Source organism: Hyposmocoma kahamanoa, unplaced genomic scaffold, assembly GCF_003589595.1.
Source record: "Hyposmocoma kahamanoa isolate Upper Pololo Valley unplaced genomic scaffold, ASM358959v1 78, whole genome shotgun sequence".
NCBI lineage: Eukaryota > Metazoa > Arthropoda > Insecta > Lepidoptera > Cosmopterigidae > Hyposmocoma > Hyposmocoma kahamanoa.
In genome coordinates this window covers 7,729,857-7,751,969 of record NW_020653945.1, presented here as the reverse complement: position 1 = coordinate 7,751,969, position 22,113 = coordinate 7,729,857, and the positions used below count along the sequence as shown (strand labels likewise).

At 37.8% G+C, this 22,113-nt stretch overlaps 1 protein-coding gene across 7 annotated transcripts in view; it reads left to right on the top strand.

Annotated features, from left to right (window-relative positions):
* The window catches only part of LOC113233135 (probable Ras GTPase-activating protein), a 191,124-nt gene extending 169,981 nt beyond the window's left edge, over positions 1 to 21,143 (top strand). For 3 of the 7 annotated variants that reach the window (XM_026468136.1, XM_026468135.1, XM_026468137.1), the window contains 15 exons: positions 3,370 to 3,595; positions 5,308 to 5,377; positions 6,062 to 6,189; positions 9,674 to 9,817; positions 10,579 to 10,724; positions 11,322 to 11,567; positions 12,256 to 12,455; positions 12,769 to 12,977; positions 14,006 to 14,118; positions 15,087 to 15,253; positions 15,734 to 15,973; positions 17,268 to 17,365; positions 17,454 to 19,458; positions 19,544 to 19,656; positions 19,756 to 21,143. In XM_026468136.1, coding sequence (XP_026323921.1) covers positions 3,370 to 3,595; positions 5,308 to 5,377; positions 6,062 to 6,189; positions 9,674 to 9,817; positions 10,579 to 10,724; positions 11,322 to 11,567; positions 12,256 to 12,455; positions 12,769 to 12,977; positions 14,006 to 14,118; positions 15,087 to 15,253; positions 15,734 to 15,973; positions 17,268 to 17,365; positions 17,454 to 19,458; positions 19,544 to 19,656; positions 19,756 to 19,987 — 4,337 coding nt within the window. In that variant the 3' untranslated portion in view covers positions 19,988 to 21,143. Of the gene's footprint in view, positions 1 to 2,823; positions 2,879 to 3,369; positions 3,596 to 5,307; positions 5,378 to 6,061; positions 6,190 to 9,673; positions 9,818 to 10,578; positions 10,725 to 11,321; positions 11,568 to 12,255; positions 12,456 to 12,768; positions 12,978 to 14,005; positions 14,119 to 15,086; positions 15,254 to 15,733; positions 15,974 to 17,267; positions 17,366 to 17,453; positions 19,459 to 19,543; positions 19,657 to 19,755 lie in introns of those variants that run through there. The other 4 variants (XM_026468138.1, XM_026468141.1, XM_026468139.1 and 1 more) reach the window with 2 other exon arrangements.
* The last annotated feature ends 970 nt before the right edge of the window (positions 21,144 to 22,113 follow it).

Sequence of the window (22,113 nt, the reverse complement as noted above, 5' to 3'; positions counted from 1 at the left end):
AAATAGTGTGTAATCATTTGTATTTGTGTATAAGTAACCCATAAAGAATGTGGTACATGCTTGCCACACTAACATGATTTTGGTCGCGTGCGTTTCCTCGTGCGCTTATCGTACGTTATCAAAGTATGCAACTGATTGCGGCTACACTTACTTATTGTGTACACCAGACTGACCCCTTAACAAACATTATAAAACTGTAACCTTTAGCCTGAATACAAAGACCGCTCCACCACGAGCGTGATAATTTTGAAAACACTTCTCAAAGGTAGGATAATAACGCCCATATTCCTTGATCTTTATAAAGTCGATTGCAGGGAAAACCATTAAGAAGACCACTTGTAAATTATAATTCATATTTTACTTAGCCACGTGGCTGCAGTGGCGAGTGACTCAACGTACAATTTTGCAACGTCGCTAGTAGCGAGTAGTTAGGTTATTCACCCCGAGAGCGAGGGTGCATCTAATAATAATTGAACAAATTAATTAAATAAATTGTATGAAAACAGTAATTGACGGTAACAGCTAAGTCATTACTGAACAGAAAGAACAAAGAGATCGCAATTCGAAGAAAATGGAAGCAAATCAATTGTCTATTCCGCGAACCGTGGGTTTTAATTTACTTCCATTTTTGTTAACAAGGATTTGCGCAAAATGTACAATGTACATCGTGGATGTATGTGCCATATTCTATTATTATGTTTTATTATTTTCCGTGTAATAAACAAGTTATTTATTTATACTAACACATAACGTAAAACGTTTTATAGTTAATTTTATATGCATTTACTAGAATTATAGAAAATTGAATACTGCAGTTTACAGCGGAATAATATTTCTTAAAGGATAATCAGTGATCAAAATAGGCAGATTATTTTATCTAAACCTTACTCGTAAAACGGATAATAGGTGTATCCTTCTGAAATTACGGAATTATTACAAATAAAACAGCAAAAATCAATAGACAATAGTTATTTTTTTAGTTACGATTACAAAACTTTTCTAAATACACCACCATACTAGTTACTTGGGTTCGAAATTATCGAAATGTTTATTTTCCTTCATAATTATTATGATAATTATCCATATTGATTCATAGTTTCGTTTATTAAATTTTTTATTAGAAATGACAAACAGTGAGAAAACTAAATAAACACGAAGAAAACACGATTTGATGCAAATACATGCCTACGATATTGAATTTTGTTCTAACGATTAATTTTATAAAATCAAGAAAATTATCTATGTGTATTCATGATAACTATCGTGATAATTTTCAATGATAATTATCATTTCGATCCCTATGGAACGCACCCACAAAGAAATAAAGTACAACATACAATAAATTACTTTCTTGGATTTTAGTGGGATATATATCCTTAAAATTTATTTATATGCTACCTATTACGATCGCTGATGATATCAGTCAATTTATTATTTTACATTAGTGCTATTTAGATATACTTAAATAAAATGTACATTGATAAAATATAAAAAAAATATTAGACCTTTTATATAAATACTAAAAACTGTTCAGAGGTTACATAATAGAGTCAGTATGCCTTAATTCTCACTCAATTATTTCATTTGGTGTATTTTGAATATCTACATTTGAAGGGCTTTCTAATTTAGTGTATCAGTCTTCATACAAGTCAAAGGGTGCAATATTGTGGCACAAACTATACCAAATAACGGTAATGGTTTCCATGCAACACATGTCGGGTTCGCACGCCTAAGTCGTTGACTCTGTTACTACTTTATACATACAACCTTTTGCAGAAGGTATATGCAGTTTTGCACCTCACAGGAAGTTATTGAATCATGATACTAATTGTTACATTAAAGAATAGTGTGTATTTAATGTAACTAACAAATAGGATATTAGTTTCTCTTTGCTAGGGAATTGGTTATTGTCCTCTATTTTTTTTATGATACCAAATGACGGAACGAACAAGTCGTGCGCCTGGTGGAAAACGACACGCCTGTCCATAACACTTGCAGTGCCTCACAGATTGCAAAGGTCTGAGGGGCACTTCTACTGCGCTCACTATCCTGAGACATAACTTTACAAGTCCCATGTGCCTGTGATTTCACCAGAACACCCCTATCTCTCAAAACCGGAACGCAATAATGCTCACATTACTGCTTTGGGGTGGGAATAGATAAGGTGACAGTACTTCCCTGGACGAAATCTATTACAAGGAGCTCTACTGCTACTATTTATACTTTCTATGATAAAACTCTAATGTATTGTCATATAGGACAACCCTGTTTGCGACGGCAGTCTGGTCGGCCACATGCGCGTCCACGTTTTTATTACGAGTACAGCACCGTAACAAAACACTTGCAAGTTTGACACCGATTGACTGTCATCAGGATCGGTCACGGGCGGCGTGCGCACAATTTCCGCCGGAAACCACGCCATATAGATTGCCCTCATGTTGTGTCGTTCATTTTGTAACTGCATAAGTATCTGCTGTTTTTGCACAGGAATTAGTAGATATTGGCTTTAATTTATTGTTTAATTCGGTTTTTGACTCGTAAAATATTTATCGTTTATTATTTGCCTTATTCCTAACTTATCTATATTAGATTAGCTATCTGGGAATTACTTGATATTATAAGTACCTAAACTATGCTTTCATATATAGATGCCATTGGTGTAGCGGATAGCATAAAATTACACCGTCCTGTGCAAAACGATTGGAATGTTATGCGAGTGCATCAGTAACACGAGAACTCGGGTGGCATACTGCGTTATTACCCACAATTGTTTCAGTCACGGCCACGATCTGAAGGCTGTCGCGAATCAGTGTCAATTGTATTGCTCAATCGGACGCTATGCAGCCGACGTTGCTACAACGGCTTTGGGAATTTTTGTGTAAACTACTTCCTATTTACTTTTGATTATTTATTTACCTTTAATCGTGCGTAATCGTTCATTTTGTCTAACTTCGTTAAATAATAAAAAACGCTACTGGTTTTATTTAAAAGAACTTTTATTTAATACGTGCATTGATCAGAAGTGAACAAACCTAATGCAAAACAAGAAAGTTTTACGGTATAAATGTCTGGATGGAGAAAACAAAATATTGTGAAACTAAACTGGTTCTTGTACCTCATCTCACTCACATCACGTATTTTATGAAGTCGTCGATTGCCATATCATCTATTTCGCTACACTGATCACTGGAGCAGATGAAGTGTTTCGCGAAAATTCACCGCAATTTTTGTCGGCAATCGTATAAAAACGCAATGTTTTATCACGAGAAAATGAAACTCACTAACCTAATTCTTAGTTGTGTTATTCTTTCGAACTGAACTGTATTACTCGAGATTGTGCTATCTAATGGTGTTTATCTTTGTCTACAGACACGTCATACGAGAAAGCATGTCGGCGGGGATCGGCGCCGAGCACACCGGTGCCAGGGGCACAGGCTCAGCACAGCCCTTCACGGCTTGCGTCCTTCTTCTTCTCGAAGAGGTCTTTTCGCAGCAACCCACTGAAGAGAACCAAATCAGCCACAAAGTTGGAGAGAGAACGAGCTTTGGCGGCAGTGCCTACACATCCAACCAGTCATGCTTTACGGACGTCAAGGTATGACATTGCAATAATTAAAAGAAAATAGGCGTCTTTAGTTTTGAATATAAATAGAACAATTCGGTACTTTTCTTCTAAAAGTACAGATTTACCGGATGACTCACGTTTCATTTCTATAAAACGTAACTATTAATCGTTGTTGTCGAGACAATGTTTTAAAATCTTTTATCAACTTTAACCAACTTCAAGAAAATAAAAATATCTTGATTTCAAAGGTACAAAATATCGCCGTTTCAAGTGATCTTTCGCCTTCCCACTTGCCTTCCAAATCGTGTAGCAGTCTCTTTTAACCTGTAATTTGATATTCGCCTATATTTTCTTTGGCCTCGCGTAGACAAGTTCACTGATTGACTGTTATTATGTAATCAAGTTGCGTATTACTTGGTAACTACATATTCATGAGTATATACTTAAAACTTATGTAGGGTTTGAAATTTATTTTGATTGCCCCCAACGCTTCAATTTTGATCGTAATCGTTGAGAGATTCGCTTTACATACAAATATTCTGTGATTGCAATAATTTCATGGCGTTAAGAGAAACTAAGAACGATCTCTGATTTAGAAATTAATACAGCCTTAGGCGTTTTAACACTTTCTGTCATGTCGCAACTGTCGTGTTTGTCGCGTTATAACCCCTTTATGAAAGCTAATTAACGCACTCCAGTGACTTTATGATACAGATAGGTCCTTATCATAATTAGCTTGGTACACGGAAGAGCCGGCAAGTCCACGCAAATTATGACCAGTGTACGTACTATCGATCGCTCTTAGTGAGGTGAATGGCGTCAATATACTCTTACCAATTATAAGCAATTATAACGGTGTCGAGGTTAACCTATATGCGTTTTAGGTTGGGATCTTTTCTTTATGTAAGCCTTTATTGAACAATAAATTATTATTATTATTATTTCTAGAGAAGAGGTATAGTCATACTGCCGTCTTCATGTGTCATATCACATTTCTTTTCACGATTTATTGAAACGCTGGTTTCCTCATGTTGGTTCCCAAATAAAACTCGATGAGATTATAATATAATATTTAGTAAATACCTCGATTGATATTTTATTTAATACGTTTGAGCTAAGTTCTACGGCCACAACTCATCATACAATGGTCACATTAAGTACATAATATGTGTCAATTGGTTACATTACATGTCGTGACTTTGTAGCGTTATCCAGACTTGTTAGGTGCGTTGTATGTGGGAGTGTCGCTTCGTCGCCCCACCTGTCTGCTGTAGTTATTTACTGACGCTCTTTAATTACTTCCCCGCCATAAACACGAAACAACTTTATTGAAATTAGGACTCAATTTGAGTAGTAACTTGGATATGTTTTCATACGTCTTGCCACGAAAGTTTCTTGTTAATACTCGTAAAGAACTTTACTGTTTTCTCAACCATGAATATTAATAGCTCTGTTTATAAATAATATGATTTCACAAAGAACCGTATTATTGTCTTGAAAATTCAGAGAATCCGATTACGCAATTATTTATTTATGTTATGATAATTATTTCATGAGTTACAATAAGATGACCTTCACCTTCTGTATTCTTAAAGTAAATAGATTATAGATTTATTTTAAGCCGTAATCGTAGCAATTGCCAATGCAAAATATTACAATGATTGGCTAAAATATTAAAATAATTTTAATATCATTTTAAAAGTTTATTTCTTTAACTGATAAGAGTTTTCTTGTCGTTTCAGATCTCACGAAAGCCTTCTGTCAGCACACTCGCCCGCCGTGTCCACAATGGACTTGGGACCGCCTAATCAAGTAAGTATCACCTAATAAACACTTAATTGTTATGTGGAGAAGTGGAAAAGGCATATCATTTGTTACTGGAATGTGTCCGGTACGAACAACAGCGGGCGGCGTTGATGAGAGACCTGCAAATCAACCGAACATCCTTAGGTGCTATAAATTGTATATTAAGCAATCCCCACACGAAGCAGGCAAAAAAACTGTTATTATTTGTTGAATCGGCTCTCCAGCAGCGCCACCCAGACATGTAAGCTATAGTTTAGGATACGATGGAACTGGCATATACATTGTATAAAAGTTCCTAAATAAATAAAGATAAAATAAATAAATAATGAAATTAGTTTTGTTAAAGCTTTTTTCATGAATACAATATTTGAAAAGCGTACTATTGTGCCCTCGTAAATTAGACAGTAAAGATTAGGGAACAGTTCTCTGTAATTTAATAATTCTTCTACTCGGCTGCCTCCGTGGCCGAACGGTTACCATCCTGGTTTGCCATATAGTCTTGGGTTCGAATCCCAGACAGGGAGAAATATTAGTATGACCTACATTTATTTCTATCGTGAGTTTGGGTGTGATTTGTGGTAGTTTATGTGTGTGTCCATGGCATCCGCGAGTATGTGCGTTATTTCTTTATTCATGCAATTGAAATTTTGTAAAAAGTTGATAAAAAGGTTGTCATTTCTGTAATTGCAGGTAGAAATACGCGCACTTCACTCTTCAGTGCTGGGCCGGCCACATTGCTTCGCTCTCAGCGCAGAGAACCGGGCGCCTCGCTACTTCGCCTGCGCCTCGCGAAAAGAACGGGACCGCTGGATATACAGGTGATTTTCTTGTGACAACTACCCTGGTGCCTAAAAATTATCAATTTTGCAGACACCTACGGTGTGCCCAAATAACTAGTTTCACATATAATTTTTGTTTGTGACATACATAGGGCGCACTATAAGTTTCCAGAACTGGCCACTTACATAAACAATATTTAAAAAGTGATTACAACATTTGAAAACGGAACTCTTTGGCTGTAGAATACAGTTTGTTTCATCTGACTGTAACTTGTTTTTACATTGTGGCGTCATTTTAGAAATTGGTTGTCTACATCACCATGGATTTAGCTCGTGAAAATTTTCGTAGTATGATTTTCTACGATTTTAAGTGTAATTTGACAGCTCAACGGAGCTTCGTTCGGCTTTAAATTGCTTTTGGCGATGAAGCACCATGCAAGACGACTATTTATGGCTGGTTTGCAGAATTCAAACGCGGTCGTGTGAACCTCAGTGACGAATTTCGTGATGGTCGCTCGTCCACTGCTGTGAACAACGAAAACATCGATGCTGTGCGCCGTATGATCAAAACAAACGGACATGTGACATACCATGAGATTCGAGCATCTTTAGGCATAGGCATGAGTCAAATACAATCAATACTACACAAAGATTTGGGTGTGAAAAAACTTTGCTCTCGGTGGATCCCACACAATATGACTAAGGCTCAAAAACGGATCACGTCACGCGTCTTGGTGCAATGCCATGCTTACCAGATTCAACAAAGGGGCGTCAAATTTGGTGTGGGACATAGTAACAGGTGACGAAACATGGATTTATAGTTACGATCCCAAAACAAAGCAGCAATCGAGCGTATGCTCGATTCGAGATGAGCTGAAACTAACCAAAGTGGCGCGCTTGCAAAGTGCCTCTAAGCGGATGATGGCTTCTTTTTTTAATAAAACTGGACACGTGGCTACTGTGGCTTTGGAGAACCGTGGTACCGTGAATAGTGATTGGTAGACGACCATTTGTTTGCCGGAAGTTATTGACATTACTATAAAAAAAAAGTTATTGACAAACTCCGTAAAAATAACCGTAAACGCCGTATCACCTTGCACCACGATAATGCCAGTTCTCCCACGGCCAGACAAACAAATGAATTTTTGAAGGTGAACAACGTTGACCTTATGAGCCATCCCGCATACAGTACAGTCCCGACCTGGCACTTTTTGACTTTTATTTATTTCCAAAAAATAAGAACCAGTTACGCGGTCAACGATTTTTGTCACCTGAAGAGGCTGTCGAAGAGTATGAAAAATATGTTTCAGAGATTGTTACGGAGGAGTGGTATAAATGTTTTCAAAATTGGTTCATTCGTATGAAAAAGTGCATTAACGCTTAACGCTAACGGAGAATATTTTGAGAAACAATAAATTCGTTTCTGACCATTTATAGTATTTTTTTCTTATTCATTCCAGAAACTTATAGTGCGCCCCACGTATAATGTTATTACTATAATAATATTTAAGTTCCTTATTCAGATAACTAGGATCCATTGATTAGTATTACATATGTCTTAACAGCTGTTGTTAGTAATGAATTGAAAACAAATTTAAATGAAAATGTAATTTTCACTTTAGTCAATAGATATGGGTGACCGAATGTCTAGAAAAGTAATTAAGTGTTAAATAGTTAATATAATTATTTTTTAAGATACAACCAGGAAAGACAATGGCGCATTTCAATAGATGGTAACTTTGTTTCGTACGGGATTTTACAGAGTCGTTTAGCATTTTCATATTTATTTATATAAAACAAACTTAGATGTTGGAAGCACCTGCCAAAAAACATGAAATTTAAATTCCCAGGCGATAATAATTAGTTCCGCACGTCGCTACAAGTTGTTAAGCATTCCCCGCATGCCTTATGTCGCTTAAAATAAGCAAGATAATAAACTCTATGTGGGCATAACTACAGGATCCCAGCACTAAACCGGTCTTAAACCCGCAACTTGGCTGCAGGATATAATTTCTACAACTTTGCGTGTAAGGAAACGCAATTAAGAACTTAATTGTGTCCCAAACCAAGATTCCCATGGGAACTTCCCGTACTGGCGGGTACTTTATTAAAAGATTAATTTGATACCCTCCATTGATTTTAGGCTTTGAGGGAGGTCGCTTGTGGTCGGTGCAACAGGACGCTTGCATAATACGGTGTGTTTTTTATCCTGGACTGTAAAAATAATAATAGACGCATGAAATCTTTGACGCTATTAAGACATTTTTAATGGTAAAAGTTTTTCATAGAAATAAATAAAAGTTACCATGTTTATTGTAGTAGAGTTCTTTGTGAAATAGTTCATCCAGGGTACTACTGCCGCCTTACCTATTTCTACCGCCAAGCGGTAAAGTGAGCATTACTACGGTTTTGAAGTGTAAGGATGCTGGGGAAATTACAGGCACATGGGACTTCTCAACTTATGTTTCAGGGTGAAGGGCGCAGTGGCAGTGCTCCTCAGGTCTTTGCGATTTAAAGCTCTGAGTGGTACTCCAACTGTTATGGTCAGGCGTGTCGCTTTGCACTTGGCGCACGACTTGTTCATGCCGTCTCTTGGTATTATATAAAAAAATGTTTTTAAGGTAAACATTTCATGAAAGCATTATTTCTTTGTATCGGAGGAAAAAATCTGGTCAGATGATGTTGGTGAAATATCGGGAAAGGTCAAAGTACCTACACGGGGTTATGTAGTGATGTGAGGTGGGTACGTTCCTTGTTTTTTGTTTTGAATGTGCAGTAATGAAATGACACAACAATATCATGTGGCAAGGCCGCGCGATTTTTTAAATTTGATTAAATAATACTTTTCCTAATGAGAGAGCGTGTTTGCACGCATAATCTCTTCGAACAAAAATATACAATAAGAAACTTAAAATAAAGAACTGTCATTCTTTTGCCAAAAGCACCAAAAGTTATTAGAGGTGTTCAAACATGATTATTTATACTTACGTAAAACCATTAATAAAGCAATAGTAATTTTATTTAATTTGAGTAACGCGTGCCAGTCCAGATTTTTTCTAATAGAATTTCAGACAAAATTAAATTTTACTAACATAAAATTGAGTTGAGTTACATAAGAAAACCACATATGTAATAAACCACACATGTAATAAACCACATGTTCGAAATTTTAAAAACACAAATCATTTCCATGTGAATCCCAATGGTACTGGCTTAATGGTAATGGCTTATAGTTTTGGATACAAACATTATAAAAACTGACGCCTGTTAGGTCAATGCCTGTTTCACTTGGCTGCATTGACAAGGCAAAAACTAAACACGGTGACTTATTGGATTATAAAATCATTTCTTATTTTGTTCACATTTTAAACATAATTAAATGTTCTAATTGGATCCATCCATGGATCCTCCATTTTAGCCCTTTCAAGGGATTTTTCTTTGGAATTTTAATGGTTTGTCTCGTACAGACTTCTGCATTATTTGTTGTTATTGAGTTATCGTTGGAATCGAAACGTCTTTCCAGCTTGCGGCAAGCAGCACGGCCGGATGAGGTACGCACGCGGCGCTGCGAGCGGACCGTCAAGCTGTGGCTGCTCGAAGCGAAGGCTATACCGCCCAAGAAGCGGTACTACTGCGAGATTTTGCTCGACGATACGCTTTACGCAAGGTTTTTGTCTTTTTGTTAATTAAAATAACACTTTGATTTAAATGTCAGTACAGGTATCGCACATGACAACTAACATAGTATTATCTCAAAATGGCTTTAAGTTACCTATATTAATATTACCTATTTACTTTTAAAGCGACAGTGTTGTCCTGTCACTTTGAAATTAAATCGTATATCAATGACACATAAATATAGCGAAATTTTGGAGATACAAGACAATTTTGAGATAAAATAGAACATTACACAATTTTTGAGATAATACTATGTTAGTTATCATGTGTGATATGTAGACTGTGTATTGTGTATTTTGACTAGTCAAACTTAATGACTCATTCAGTTGATACGATCTAAAGCACAAAAATCTAAATAAATTTTAGATTTCTGTGACTAATATTGTGAGACGAGAGTTTCCAAATTATACGGCTCAACTACTAAAAATTCATATAAAAGGTCAGAAGTTTATGCATCTTTTATTTATTTTTTTCTCTAATACCCTGGACTATAGGAAATGTAATTTAGTTACTTTATTGAGAAGCTATGTCTACGCATCTACCATATTGAATGAGTATTGCTTTGATTCATTCCCAAAAGTAACATTTCTTATGAAACTATACGGTGTTCGAATCAAATTGAAACAAAATCATCGGAATCATTCTGTTGCTTCATTTGGTCATTATCTACATCTAACTTTGTCAAAATGAACTCGTGTGAGTATATATTATTAATTTATGTATGTATATCAAGCACCGCATTTGTTACAGATCGTCATCGAAATTAAAGAGCGAGCTATGTTTCTGGGGCGAGGTGTACGAATTCAGCGGACTGCCGGCTGTGGGCAACATCCATGTGAACGTGTATCGCGAGCCCGAACGGCGCGCGCGCAAAAGGGACAAGCACGCCCTAGTCGGTCAGTATTGACCAATATATTTCTGCATAAAGATACATATATGCAAAGAAACCACTGTTATGTGACATCGATATTAATTAATAATTATGACCCGTGTAAACTGTGGTTTTATATCCGCCTATAGCTAATAAAGATTGAGCTATTGGCAGGCACGCTGGGCCAACTAAACAGTCTGGTTTGTGGCAAGTCCGAAGACCAGCGAATAATCGGTAACATGATAACGAAAAATTTTGGTAGTTGGTAAACTGCTCTTGAAGAGGTTGGTTGCATAATGAAAATTATAATCATAAAATAAAATTTATCAAGAAGAGAAACCCAAATTATTGGGTGCTTGGGCAGACTTAACAATCGTGAAACGTGCGCGCGGTGTATAGCGCCATATTGATTTAGTATTCCGTTTATAGTTCATCTACAGATCAGTTTGAAGGCAATCGAGCAGCCCATCAAACTTATTTATCAGGCAATACCGCATCGTTATAATGTTTTTTCCCATACTGGTTGAGGACTCTACCGAAATATCGGTCGATAGAAAATCTGCAGTTTTTGTGACAATAAATAAACGTTATCGTATGTTATTCTAATTGTGAGACATTACAGGTACAGTTCGCATCCCGGTCGACGACGTATCGTCGCGATACCTCAACGAGCGGTGGTACCCCTTGTCGGAGGGCGACAAACCGCAGTCGCCGGGCGGTCGCGCCCCTCCCGCGCCGGCGCCGGCGCTGCGCATCAAGTGCCGCTATCAGTGCGTCGATGTACTGCCATTGGACCACTACGCAAGATTCCTTGAGTACTTGAAGAGGAACTATAGACGACTTTGTGAATATCTTGAACCCGTTATCGGTAAGTGATGTTATTGTAATTGATTAAAAAAATCACAGTAGGTGAAATCCTTACATGCCTCGGGACAGAGTTATGACAAAATATGTACAACCTTATTGTATTCGATTCGGATTGGTTTATGGAAAATTGTGAAAAAACAAAATCAAGACTGGAGACTCATTCCGCAACTGCGTTGGGAGAGAGGTAGCTCCGGTTTGGCAGTCGTTGGGTCAAGTCCAGCCGGATCAAAGCCTTTTTGTTGTGTTTGTACAATTTTTGTATCAATAATATCAAGACTTGAAATTGAGTTGTGAATGAGGTAATACATTGTTAAAATACTTACAGATTTACGGGGTCCTGGAGCGCTACCACGACAGAACACAACTTCCGTGAGACTGACATAAAGCGCGAGACAGTGATATTCTCGCATAGATATCTCGCACTTTATGTCGCTCTCGCGCAAGTTGCGCCCTGTCGTGGTAGTCCTACTAGTAGATTACCGACGTTTTACCGTACCTTTCAAAACGTCATCGTTTCAAATTGTACAATATGAAGTTGCTTGTTTCTTTTAATTTAAGCTTCTGAGGTTTTATGTACACTTTGTTAGATTATGTTATTATAGGAGCCTTTAATTTATATAAATTTCATTAGAAAAATATCGAGATAGTTGAAATCGTTTAACAAATAAACGTTTGTATTTTATTCATAGGAGTCAAAGCAAAGGAGGATATAGGCTGTGCCCTGGTGCTATGCATGGCGGGCGCCGGTCTCGCGCCGCGTTACCTTGCGGACGTGGTGGCGTTAGACGTGCGACGAACCGGCGACCACTCCCTCACCTTTCGGGGCAACTCGCTCGCCACCAAGAGCATGGAGGCTTACCTGAAACTTGTCGGTGATCAGTACCTGCAGGTTAGTGTCATGCGGCTAATTCCGTAACTCTGTTTAAAATATAAAAAACAATGTCACCAAAAATAGGTATACAACACGCAGTTAGTATTGTTTAACTGACATAATAACACTCATCCTTTAACTGATTCAATTGAATTAAATATTTCATTCCTATCGCGCGCTTTTAGCAGGCCTTCAGGGCACTTACACATAAATGCGATACGACGTATACGAATAGGCATTACAAACTCGTACCTTAGTGGGATCACATCGGTCAGTATATATAAAAAAATGTGGACATGAGGGTTAAAGCTCGAATATTCTCGCTTGATAGGACACTTTAGGCGAAGCAGTAGCGACCGCGGCGGGTCCGGGTGCGGCGGAATGTGAAGTGGATCCACTGCGGGCGGGTAGCGGTGCGGCTTTGCGGAGGCAGCAGGCCGCCCTGCGGGACGCCGTCACGCTCGCGTGGCGGGCCATCGCAGCGTCGGCTCCGAGGTTCCCGCCGCCACTCCGAGACTGCTTCGCTACCTTTCGTGAAAGGTACGACTTGCAAACCATGACCATGAATCATGTATTCTTCTCGGGATTGTTCACTATTTACATTTTCATCATATTTACTCGTAAACAGTGTCATGATATGCAAAGTCCACCGTAATGTCCTAAATTATGCCCATGGGCTTTTTAATTACATTATAGTCAAGATTATTTTTTTATGTTCGAAAAATCTGAACGTATATTTCACATAAACTCGAAGTATAAAAAAAACCAAACATTTGCAATTTAACCATATTACACAAAATTTTTTGTGTGAATTTAAATTCTGCAGTATTTTTAGAATTTGGAAATTATTTATTTTATACGTAACACTTTGTGGCTGCATGCGTCTGTGCCTTTTATAACACTTTAGTTTAAATGTGTTAAAAAAACACAAAAAACCCGCTTTTTGCAAAATCCGTAAATGTTGTGTTGTGAAGTAATATTTATTCATACAAGAAATAAATTATTGTTGTACCTAATTCCTCGCAAAAGTGATGAAAAACATTGTATGTACCACAGTCGGTAAAAATTACAAACCTCGAGTCATTAAACTTCTAACAAACTGTCGTTGGTAATTTCTTATTTGCCACCGTTCATACACCATGTACTATTACAAAATACGTTATTAGATAGAGAACTGATATTTTGTGACCTTTACTATGTGGCCATCTACTTTCTTTGCTTCATTTTCGATATGATGAATTTTGTATTCTTATACACTATTGGATCGTTGGTGTTTTGCAGAAAGGGCATAAGCAACATTTCGAAAAAAATTTTAGGGGAGAGTGTTTTACATTCTAACGACTATTTTAGAATTTTGATTTTAATTAATTTTAAGTTTTAAAGTTCCGTAGCAGTAGAGCTCCTTCAGGAGAAAGAGTTAATCAGTAATGTGAGCATTACTGCTTTGATGGGGTGCTGATAAAATGGGACTTGTCAACTTACGTCTCGGGGTGACAGGCGCAGTGGCAGTGTATTTATTATTTTTTCGATATTTGATGAATAAACCGAATTGGCTTTGTTGTTGACAGATTGACATCCATGGGGCGAGAAGATATTTCCGATAATTTGATCAGTGCATCTATTTTTCTACGCTTCCTGTGTCCAGCTATTTTATCTCCGAGTCTCTTTGGTATCATTCACGGTAAGTTATTCTTATTTAATATGGTAACCTTTTTACAACATACCAATTTTGCACTAAATTTAATTTCGTCTTAAACCAATGCTTGCAAAGCAAAAGACACTCTAACTACATAGTTTTAAGAGTGACTAGTTGTCCCCTTTTTATATTGTACTCTGTTATATGAGTCCGTATTGTACTTGAACATACTACAGTCAACAGCTCGCTGTAATTTACACTTTGGATTTTGTTCTTATGTATGCTTGGAAAGAGTTGAATTCATTTTAAATACAACAGACAGTGTTTATTTGATGGAATGAATTAAATATTGTGTACCTAGAACGGACAATGATCAGGTTTTAATGTCATACGTCTTATGACTATGATCCGAGGGTTTGGACGATAGGAGCATTGTAGGACAGTGATCATTGAAGATCTGATATAATATTGGTGAACGAACTTACCTGTAAGTGTAGTTCGTTTATAATGATACGAAAGCTGCATCGTCAGAAGAAATTTTTTGAGATTGTCACGAGATACGAGTAACGAGGTTGGCATATTATGTATGACCACTCCTACACCACACGCGTTCGCAAGCATATGCGTTACTACAAGTGCCATTGTCATGCCAATCTCGAAGGACGCGCGAGAATAATAACATTTCCATTAAGCTTGCACGTAAATAGTATGATGCATGCAGCTGGCTAACTTGACTATAAAGACTCAGGGTCTTTTTTCTCCTCATTACACGACCATGGCTTTAATGAGAAGAAAAATGGTCCGAGGGTTTTATTTGGGGCATTATAGTCAAGTTACGTACTATTTACATGCAAGTGTAACAAAACATGGTATGTTTCACGGGCGGCAGTACGGGAATTACGAACCTCGACTCCGAAAGCCATCAATCTTCGACTACGCGCTTCTAATAGAGTCTTGTTCGTAATTCCTTATTTGCCACCCTTAATATACAATGTACTATTACGTTTCTACAGAATACCCGAATGAGCGGGCGGCGCGTAACCTGACGCTGGTGGCGAAGACGCTGCAGACGCTGGCTAACTTCACACGCTTCCAGGGCAAAGAGGCCTTCATGGAGTTCCTCAACGACTTCCTCGAGCTTGAGGCTCCCAACATGAAGTCCTTCTTGAGAGCCATATCTGTAAGTCCTTTTTTAAGCCCGACCCCACATTAGATTTACGATTATCACTTGAGTTTGTCATCGCAATACAATTTTCTGCTTGTCGTATCGATAGCACATACTATAATACTTGCCATCATGATGAAAGGATTTGCCAAGCAAGGACTCATCGATTGTTACCCAGGGTGCGCCAGATGTATAGAACATACCATATAATATAGCAATATTAAGATTTCCTGGATATATATGATAAGATACAAAGAAAAGAAACCATGGACACACTCATAGACAACCACAAATTATACCCAACCTCACGAGAGAAATAAATGTAGGCCATACAAATATTTCTCTAAATTTGACTAAATCGAACCATCTGCGTGGTAGTCATGGCATGGTAACCGTTCGGTCACCGAGGCAGTTTTTTGGATATATGATATATCTCCATCTATGGAGATCTAGCAAAGATCTATCTTTGCTATTCAAATTATAATTTTTTTCCAGTCACGACCGCTAGAGCAGCAACAGCAACAAATCCAACAACAACATCAAGAAGGCAGCAATCGGAATTCGTCCACCTCCCAGGGGTCTACCGCGGGATCGGAAGGTTCCCGTGGGGAGTGTCCTCCAGCTGTTGAAGTGGATCCAGAATGGGCGCCACACGTCGATCTTGGCAAGCAGATGGCCACGCTACATGCATTGCTCGTGGATAGTCTGCCGAAGTTACCTGCTGGCAGGATACAGGTACGTAATAATACATTGTGTTATAGGGGCGGTAAATAGTATTAGGAAGTTCCAGAAATAAAATTCCAACTCATTGTTTTTTCGTTTATTAATATGAAGATTATTATGATTGTACAGTTTGCATGGTAATAAGGCACGGTAAAATGAGAGGCACTGTCCTCTGAAACTCCAACAAACAGAATGCCGAGCCCTCGACTATTACGAATTAAGAATACTTTAGCTGTATTTAGCGGTATTTTGGTAGGGTTGCAATTATGGCGCCACCGACATAATCTATGGTGGCGCCATTAACTAAAATTGCTGTGGCGCCATCAATGAAAGCTACTGGCGCTGCCAACCTAACAATGTAGCAACGGAAACAGTACTCAAGACCAAATACACTCTCTAATATAAATAGTGCTCTAATATTACAAAAATATAATTACACTAAGACAAAAGTATTTATATATTTGATATGACGCTACAGTAGGCAATTACCAGCAGAGGGACATACAGCGTAGAAATAAAAAGAATCATTATCGCCGTAGGGCCGTATGAGAAATATATTTAGTTTTGCTGCATCTCTTAACAAAAAAATATATACAGAGTTATTTTTAAAATACTAGTAACCTCGGAGAGCTATTGTTACTCACATCATAAACAAGCACTTTTGTTCCATGACTTTTAATAATTTGTCAGATTTTACTTTCATACAAAAATAAATAGATTTAAATAGATCGCTAACGGTAGTAACACCGTGCAGGACGGGGGTGGAAGTCGTCGCGGAGGTCGCTTGCACGTATGAAATTATTCTACCAAATAAAAAAGTGTCAAATAGTACAACAAAAAATAAAAGTTTATTATTGGTAAATTTATTATGTTTTGTAAAAAGTCATGAGACAAAAATTTTAGATATAACTCGAATAGAGTATCACGGGCTAGGTTTGTCTGCGTCAATAACTAAAGTTTTCTCTAAGACCTAAAGTGCATTTTAGCTTCTAACGGATTGTGAAAAAGGTGTTCTAAGATTTTTATAAAGCTTTAATTTGATACAATGAGAATAAACATCATACCAGTGTCGAACTTATTAGCACACAAGGTACGTTTCATTTCACTGGTTAACTTATTCTACACATAAAATTTAGAACAAATTGTAATAATATTTGATAATACGTGGAAAATTTTAAGCAAGCCGGTGGAAATCGAGTTATGTGGACGCCTCACCACTGTATCATACTGTCTGTATTTTATAGGTTACGGAGGCTTCTGTCAAATTCTTTCTCTAGCTTGATTGAATCGAAATGTTTTATTATAGGAGCTAGATCCATTGTCCGATATCCTGGATGAATTGAGCAAGAGGCTACTAAGCAACGACATCGGACCTGCGCCGCCTATTACTGATAATATATTCAGGTAAGCGGGTATTAGTGGCATGCTATGACTACCTGAATTGAGCTATGAGTAAGACTGTTCACGTTTTAATACTGTATGTCTTTTATAGGTTCAACGATCCAACGTGCAACTCGTCAATCAAACCAAACAACACAGAGGTTACGACTAACGGCCAAGCGAACAACTTTGCCCACAGTTCGCCAATTATGAATAAGAACGGCATCCAGTTCAACATCAGCCCTTCTAAATCTAACGCAGAAGAATCCAAGTACAAAGGATCTTACGTCGGTGTCGCTAAATCGCCTAGCTTCAACTTACGGTCAGCGACGCTTCCAAGAAATGGGTACGGATCGAGCCCAGCCAATCAAAACGTGAACCCTGATAGGTACAGCTCACAATACAACAATCAAGAACACTGCGTAAATCTGAAGGTCGTACAAATTGGCTTCAGTTCAGATCAATATCCAAAAGGCACCAACAATAGTGTTAATGAAAGTTTGGAAAGAAGATTCCAAGACAGATACAAACCAAATAATTATAACAATCAACAGAATAATTTCCATAGCTCTAATTATAACGGCACTGAAAGATCTCCCAGCAGCGACAGCATCAATCACAACTATTGCACCAGTGACATGCAAAACATCATTAAAGACACTGCGACACTCGAAGAACTATCGGATCTCTTAAAGTACGCTGACGATTCCGACATTGTAGAAGACAAACTCATAATGAACAAAAAGAATTTGGCACAGTCAAAATCTAATAACAATAATAATATCGCAAATGGAAATAAAGTAAATTACACAAACAACGGTTCGAATGTGTCTATCAGTGGATTATCAAACGTCGCCAGCTCTGGTTACCAAAGCATTGCTACCTACAGCCAAAGTTCTAGTCCCATCGAAAACTCAACGCATCCTCATCAACCGTATGAGAACGGAGGACAACCAATGAGCCGATACTCGCAGCTAAACTACCAAAAACAGAGAGACAAGCAGTATTACGATAGCAAAAACGAAAAATTCTATCCAAAGAGCCCAGTACAACAGAAAATTGAGTACGACATTCAAAAGTATGGCATACAAAATTTCACAACGGCGGACAACGCACAAAACAACACGAATGCTATTTCAAAGATAGCTCCCTTAGTATTTACGAATCCTGTGTATAACATGGACGACAACCGTCAACCGCAGGAGAAAAAGAGGAACAATGAAAACAGAAACTCAAAACGATGTTCGTGTGGCTCATCCAGTTCATCGATAGATGAGGAGGGTTTGAGCACAGACAACGTCGAAACTAACTCCGAAGAAGGTTCCAACAATTTCAACGATGATGGTAGAAACTATGACCAGCAGAACCATAACAATACCCACCGAAAACTTACTAGAGATAATTGTAACTATGAAGACTTGTACCCGAGGAGCAATCACAGTCATTCCCCGAGGCTTAGAGACGATGAATCATCGAGCAACTCACCCAGTCTGCGGAAGAGTAGCAAGACTCGAATGCCCAGGACGAACCCGATGCTCTCTTATTCTACAAACCAAAATCAATTGAATCTGAAGCATTTCGGACAGCGAGGCGAATCAATATATGAAAGTAAGCCTCATCATATCTCAACCGATTCTGGTTATCCTATGAGCAGATCAGACTCCAACGTGGAAGAAGTGAACAAAGAAATGTATCGGTTACAAATATCTCGAAGTCAGAAAGCAATGTATAACATGGAAAGTGCGAAGGGTTCGCCCGAGAAGTACTCTATTACGGAAAGTACAATTCCAGAGACCAATTATCCACTGGATAGGACGTACTCGGGAGCGAAAATGTCGAGTAGCAGATTGAACGAAGATGTGGAGAGACACTTTGGGGGAAGAGAGCGAAGGGAGTCGCCTTCACGAGTATTCAGTCGGGAGTCGCAGTCTAGTGAGGCCAGTGACCGCGCGCAAGTACGCAGCGACAGGGAAGTAGGAGGCCGCGACAAACTGCAGCGGCGGCTTAGCCTCGAGTCCAAGCGAGACCTCACCGACAGCTCAGACGAGGTCGAAGACACGTTGTACAGTACTACAGGAAGGCGACGCGCATCCAAACATCACAGAACTATTGAACAGGTAAAAAAGACACTTTATAGTACATCTGAATAAAAATTTTATGTTAGAGAAGGTTTTTAGTTAAATATTTTATTTTTTTCTTTAGTATGAACGAGAAATCGAGAGGCTAAAGTGTTCAGTAGAATTACTGCGTGGAAGATTGCCAACGGAACCTGGACAAGACCATACCGATGCCAAGATGAAGGCTATAATCTCAAGGTAAACATCCCCATAATTTTTGTTTCTGACATTCAAAATGACACTCGCTGTCTTACCTTTTATTTATATAAATTGCACGGAAAATTGCTTTTATTTTAGATTAATATGCGTGGAGGAAGAGCTGCGCCGCGAGCAGCGCAAAATGGCGGCGGCGCTATCGCACAAGCAACGCGTAATAGAAGCGCAGGAGCATCGCATCGCAGCGCTTGACGAGGCTAACACGCGCCTGCTTTCCGCGCTGGTGCACCTGCAGCAACGTGCACCTGCGCCCAGCCACACCGCACACCCCTCGCACCCCTCGCACCCTTCGCATCAAGAGCTGCAGATCTAGTTCGTCGTCCAGAGGATTAGTCTAAAAACGTTAAGAATGAAGTAGGTGTCACATCACTGAACTTTTTATTGGTCAGTTTGGTTTCCTGAACAGTGTCTTAACGTGCATCGAAATAATAAGCTCGAGTTATAGTAGTAGCGTGAGAACCTGAACGTAAAGGTATAAAGGTTCGAGACTTGACGTATAAGAATTTGAAGACGTATTTAACCCGCAGATGTTAACTTGACTACTGTGTTAAAATATAACTAGGTACCCATAATGTTTCTGTGAATCGTCTAATAACGTTAAAAATTCGTAAGTTGGCAGTCTTAAAACTATTTTCTACTATTTAATTTTGGAAGGAAAATGATTATCAAAATTTTATCTTCATTTACTTCAAAACGTAATGTTGAGCACAACCAATATTTTGGAAAATTACTTACTATCGAAAATGCATTTATAACTTACCAGTATATTTTTCTATATATTTTAACGTCCTTGTATGATAGCTGTGAAATGTTTTATTTATAACAACATTATCTAACGTGCTTAGTAATCTGAATCACAATATTGCCATGTGTTGTTGGTGTAAAGTGGAATGAGATGCTTTAAATGACATTACTTAATTCGTTTCCAATCAGTATTCTTAAATATAACCCGTAAATGTTTGCATCCTGTTTGTTTTGTTTTTTGTAACGATGATACCAAAGACAATTGATTATCCCTTAGACTAGAGTTGTAGTGGTTGAACCACGCACACACTACAATTATAACCCTAGCATTGTATTAAAAGAAAATATTATAGCTTTTTTATAATAATACATAGCTAATATAAGACTTGTATGATAATACCGTAGAGAACATTTTAGTCTGTAGTGCGTAATTGTGGTACCGACGAAAATAAATAATATTTTTAATACTTTTGCTGTAATTACTATACGGACAACTAGTGTTGTGGGGCAGATATTAAAAAAACAAAAGAGTGTCGTGTTATTCAATAATTTTCGAACTTCCTCTGTGAACAATACAATTTAATGTTTTTTCTCAATTGATCATAGTTATTGTGTAATTACAACTAACTGTCTTACAGTGAAATATTAATTTTAAGATTTACTTTATGTAAGTATACCTAATCAAGTAGGTATGCGTTATTATCCCATTAAATTATAAAATACATGCAGAACGATTGTTTTATTATCATTGCTTCGGTAACTATTCCAATTATTTATTATTAGACCATAGAATACTATGGTCTAATTGTTGGCCGAGTTAAATAGTCTTCTTTTCTTCCTGTGTTGTTAAATGTGTCAAAAGAAAATACTTGTTCACTTCCTAATATTATTCGAAACTGGTTGGAATGATTCAGATTTCAATGCTAGAAAAGAAGTTTGGAAATACTCGTATTATTTCTACACGAATTATAATGCCCATCATTAAATAGTGGTAAACCACCAACAATATAAGATTTTGTTATTTTATTGTATAAGTACCTAAGAGGTGAAGTACGAAAGAAAAATATTGCCCAAGACCTGAACCACTGGTGAACCAATCGAGTTCAGGGGGCCCAAGCCAAAATTCGAGTACGTGGTAACTGTGTTCTATCTTGGATTTTGGCTGCCGATATCGCCCATACTAGTACGTGTCGCATCGCGCTGTCTCGTCAGCAACCGCGCTATTCAATAGTGTCGTATAAGCAAGCGTGCTTAGTCACAGTACAGAAAACAGCTTGATTGTAAAAATATGATCACATTTTAGCTATGTATGTAATTATTGTGACCTGGTGATCTGCTAATGTCATGACACCGTAAACGCACGGTCACGGAATGCAAAGGTGTACAGGCGCGAATACATTGATCAGGCGGTGCCGAACCGACAGTGTTGATCATAAGAAAATATTGGAGTTAGTAATATTTATAAGTTTCCGTCACGTATTTACCGTCGATAGAAATAAAAAATATTGCTGATATTGCCATCTTTCCGTCAAAATAATTTGAAAATAATATACATGTAATAATAACGCACACTCATTGTTTCTCATAGTTCAATTTATTTTATAGTTTATTTTACTGCGCTTTACTTAGCAAACTAATGTGTTGATAATGTTGTGTTTGATGACCTCATAATGCAAAGCAAAGTTATTCCACATT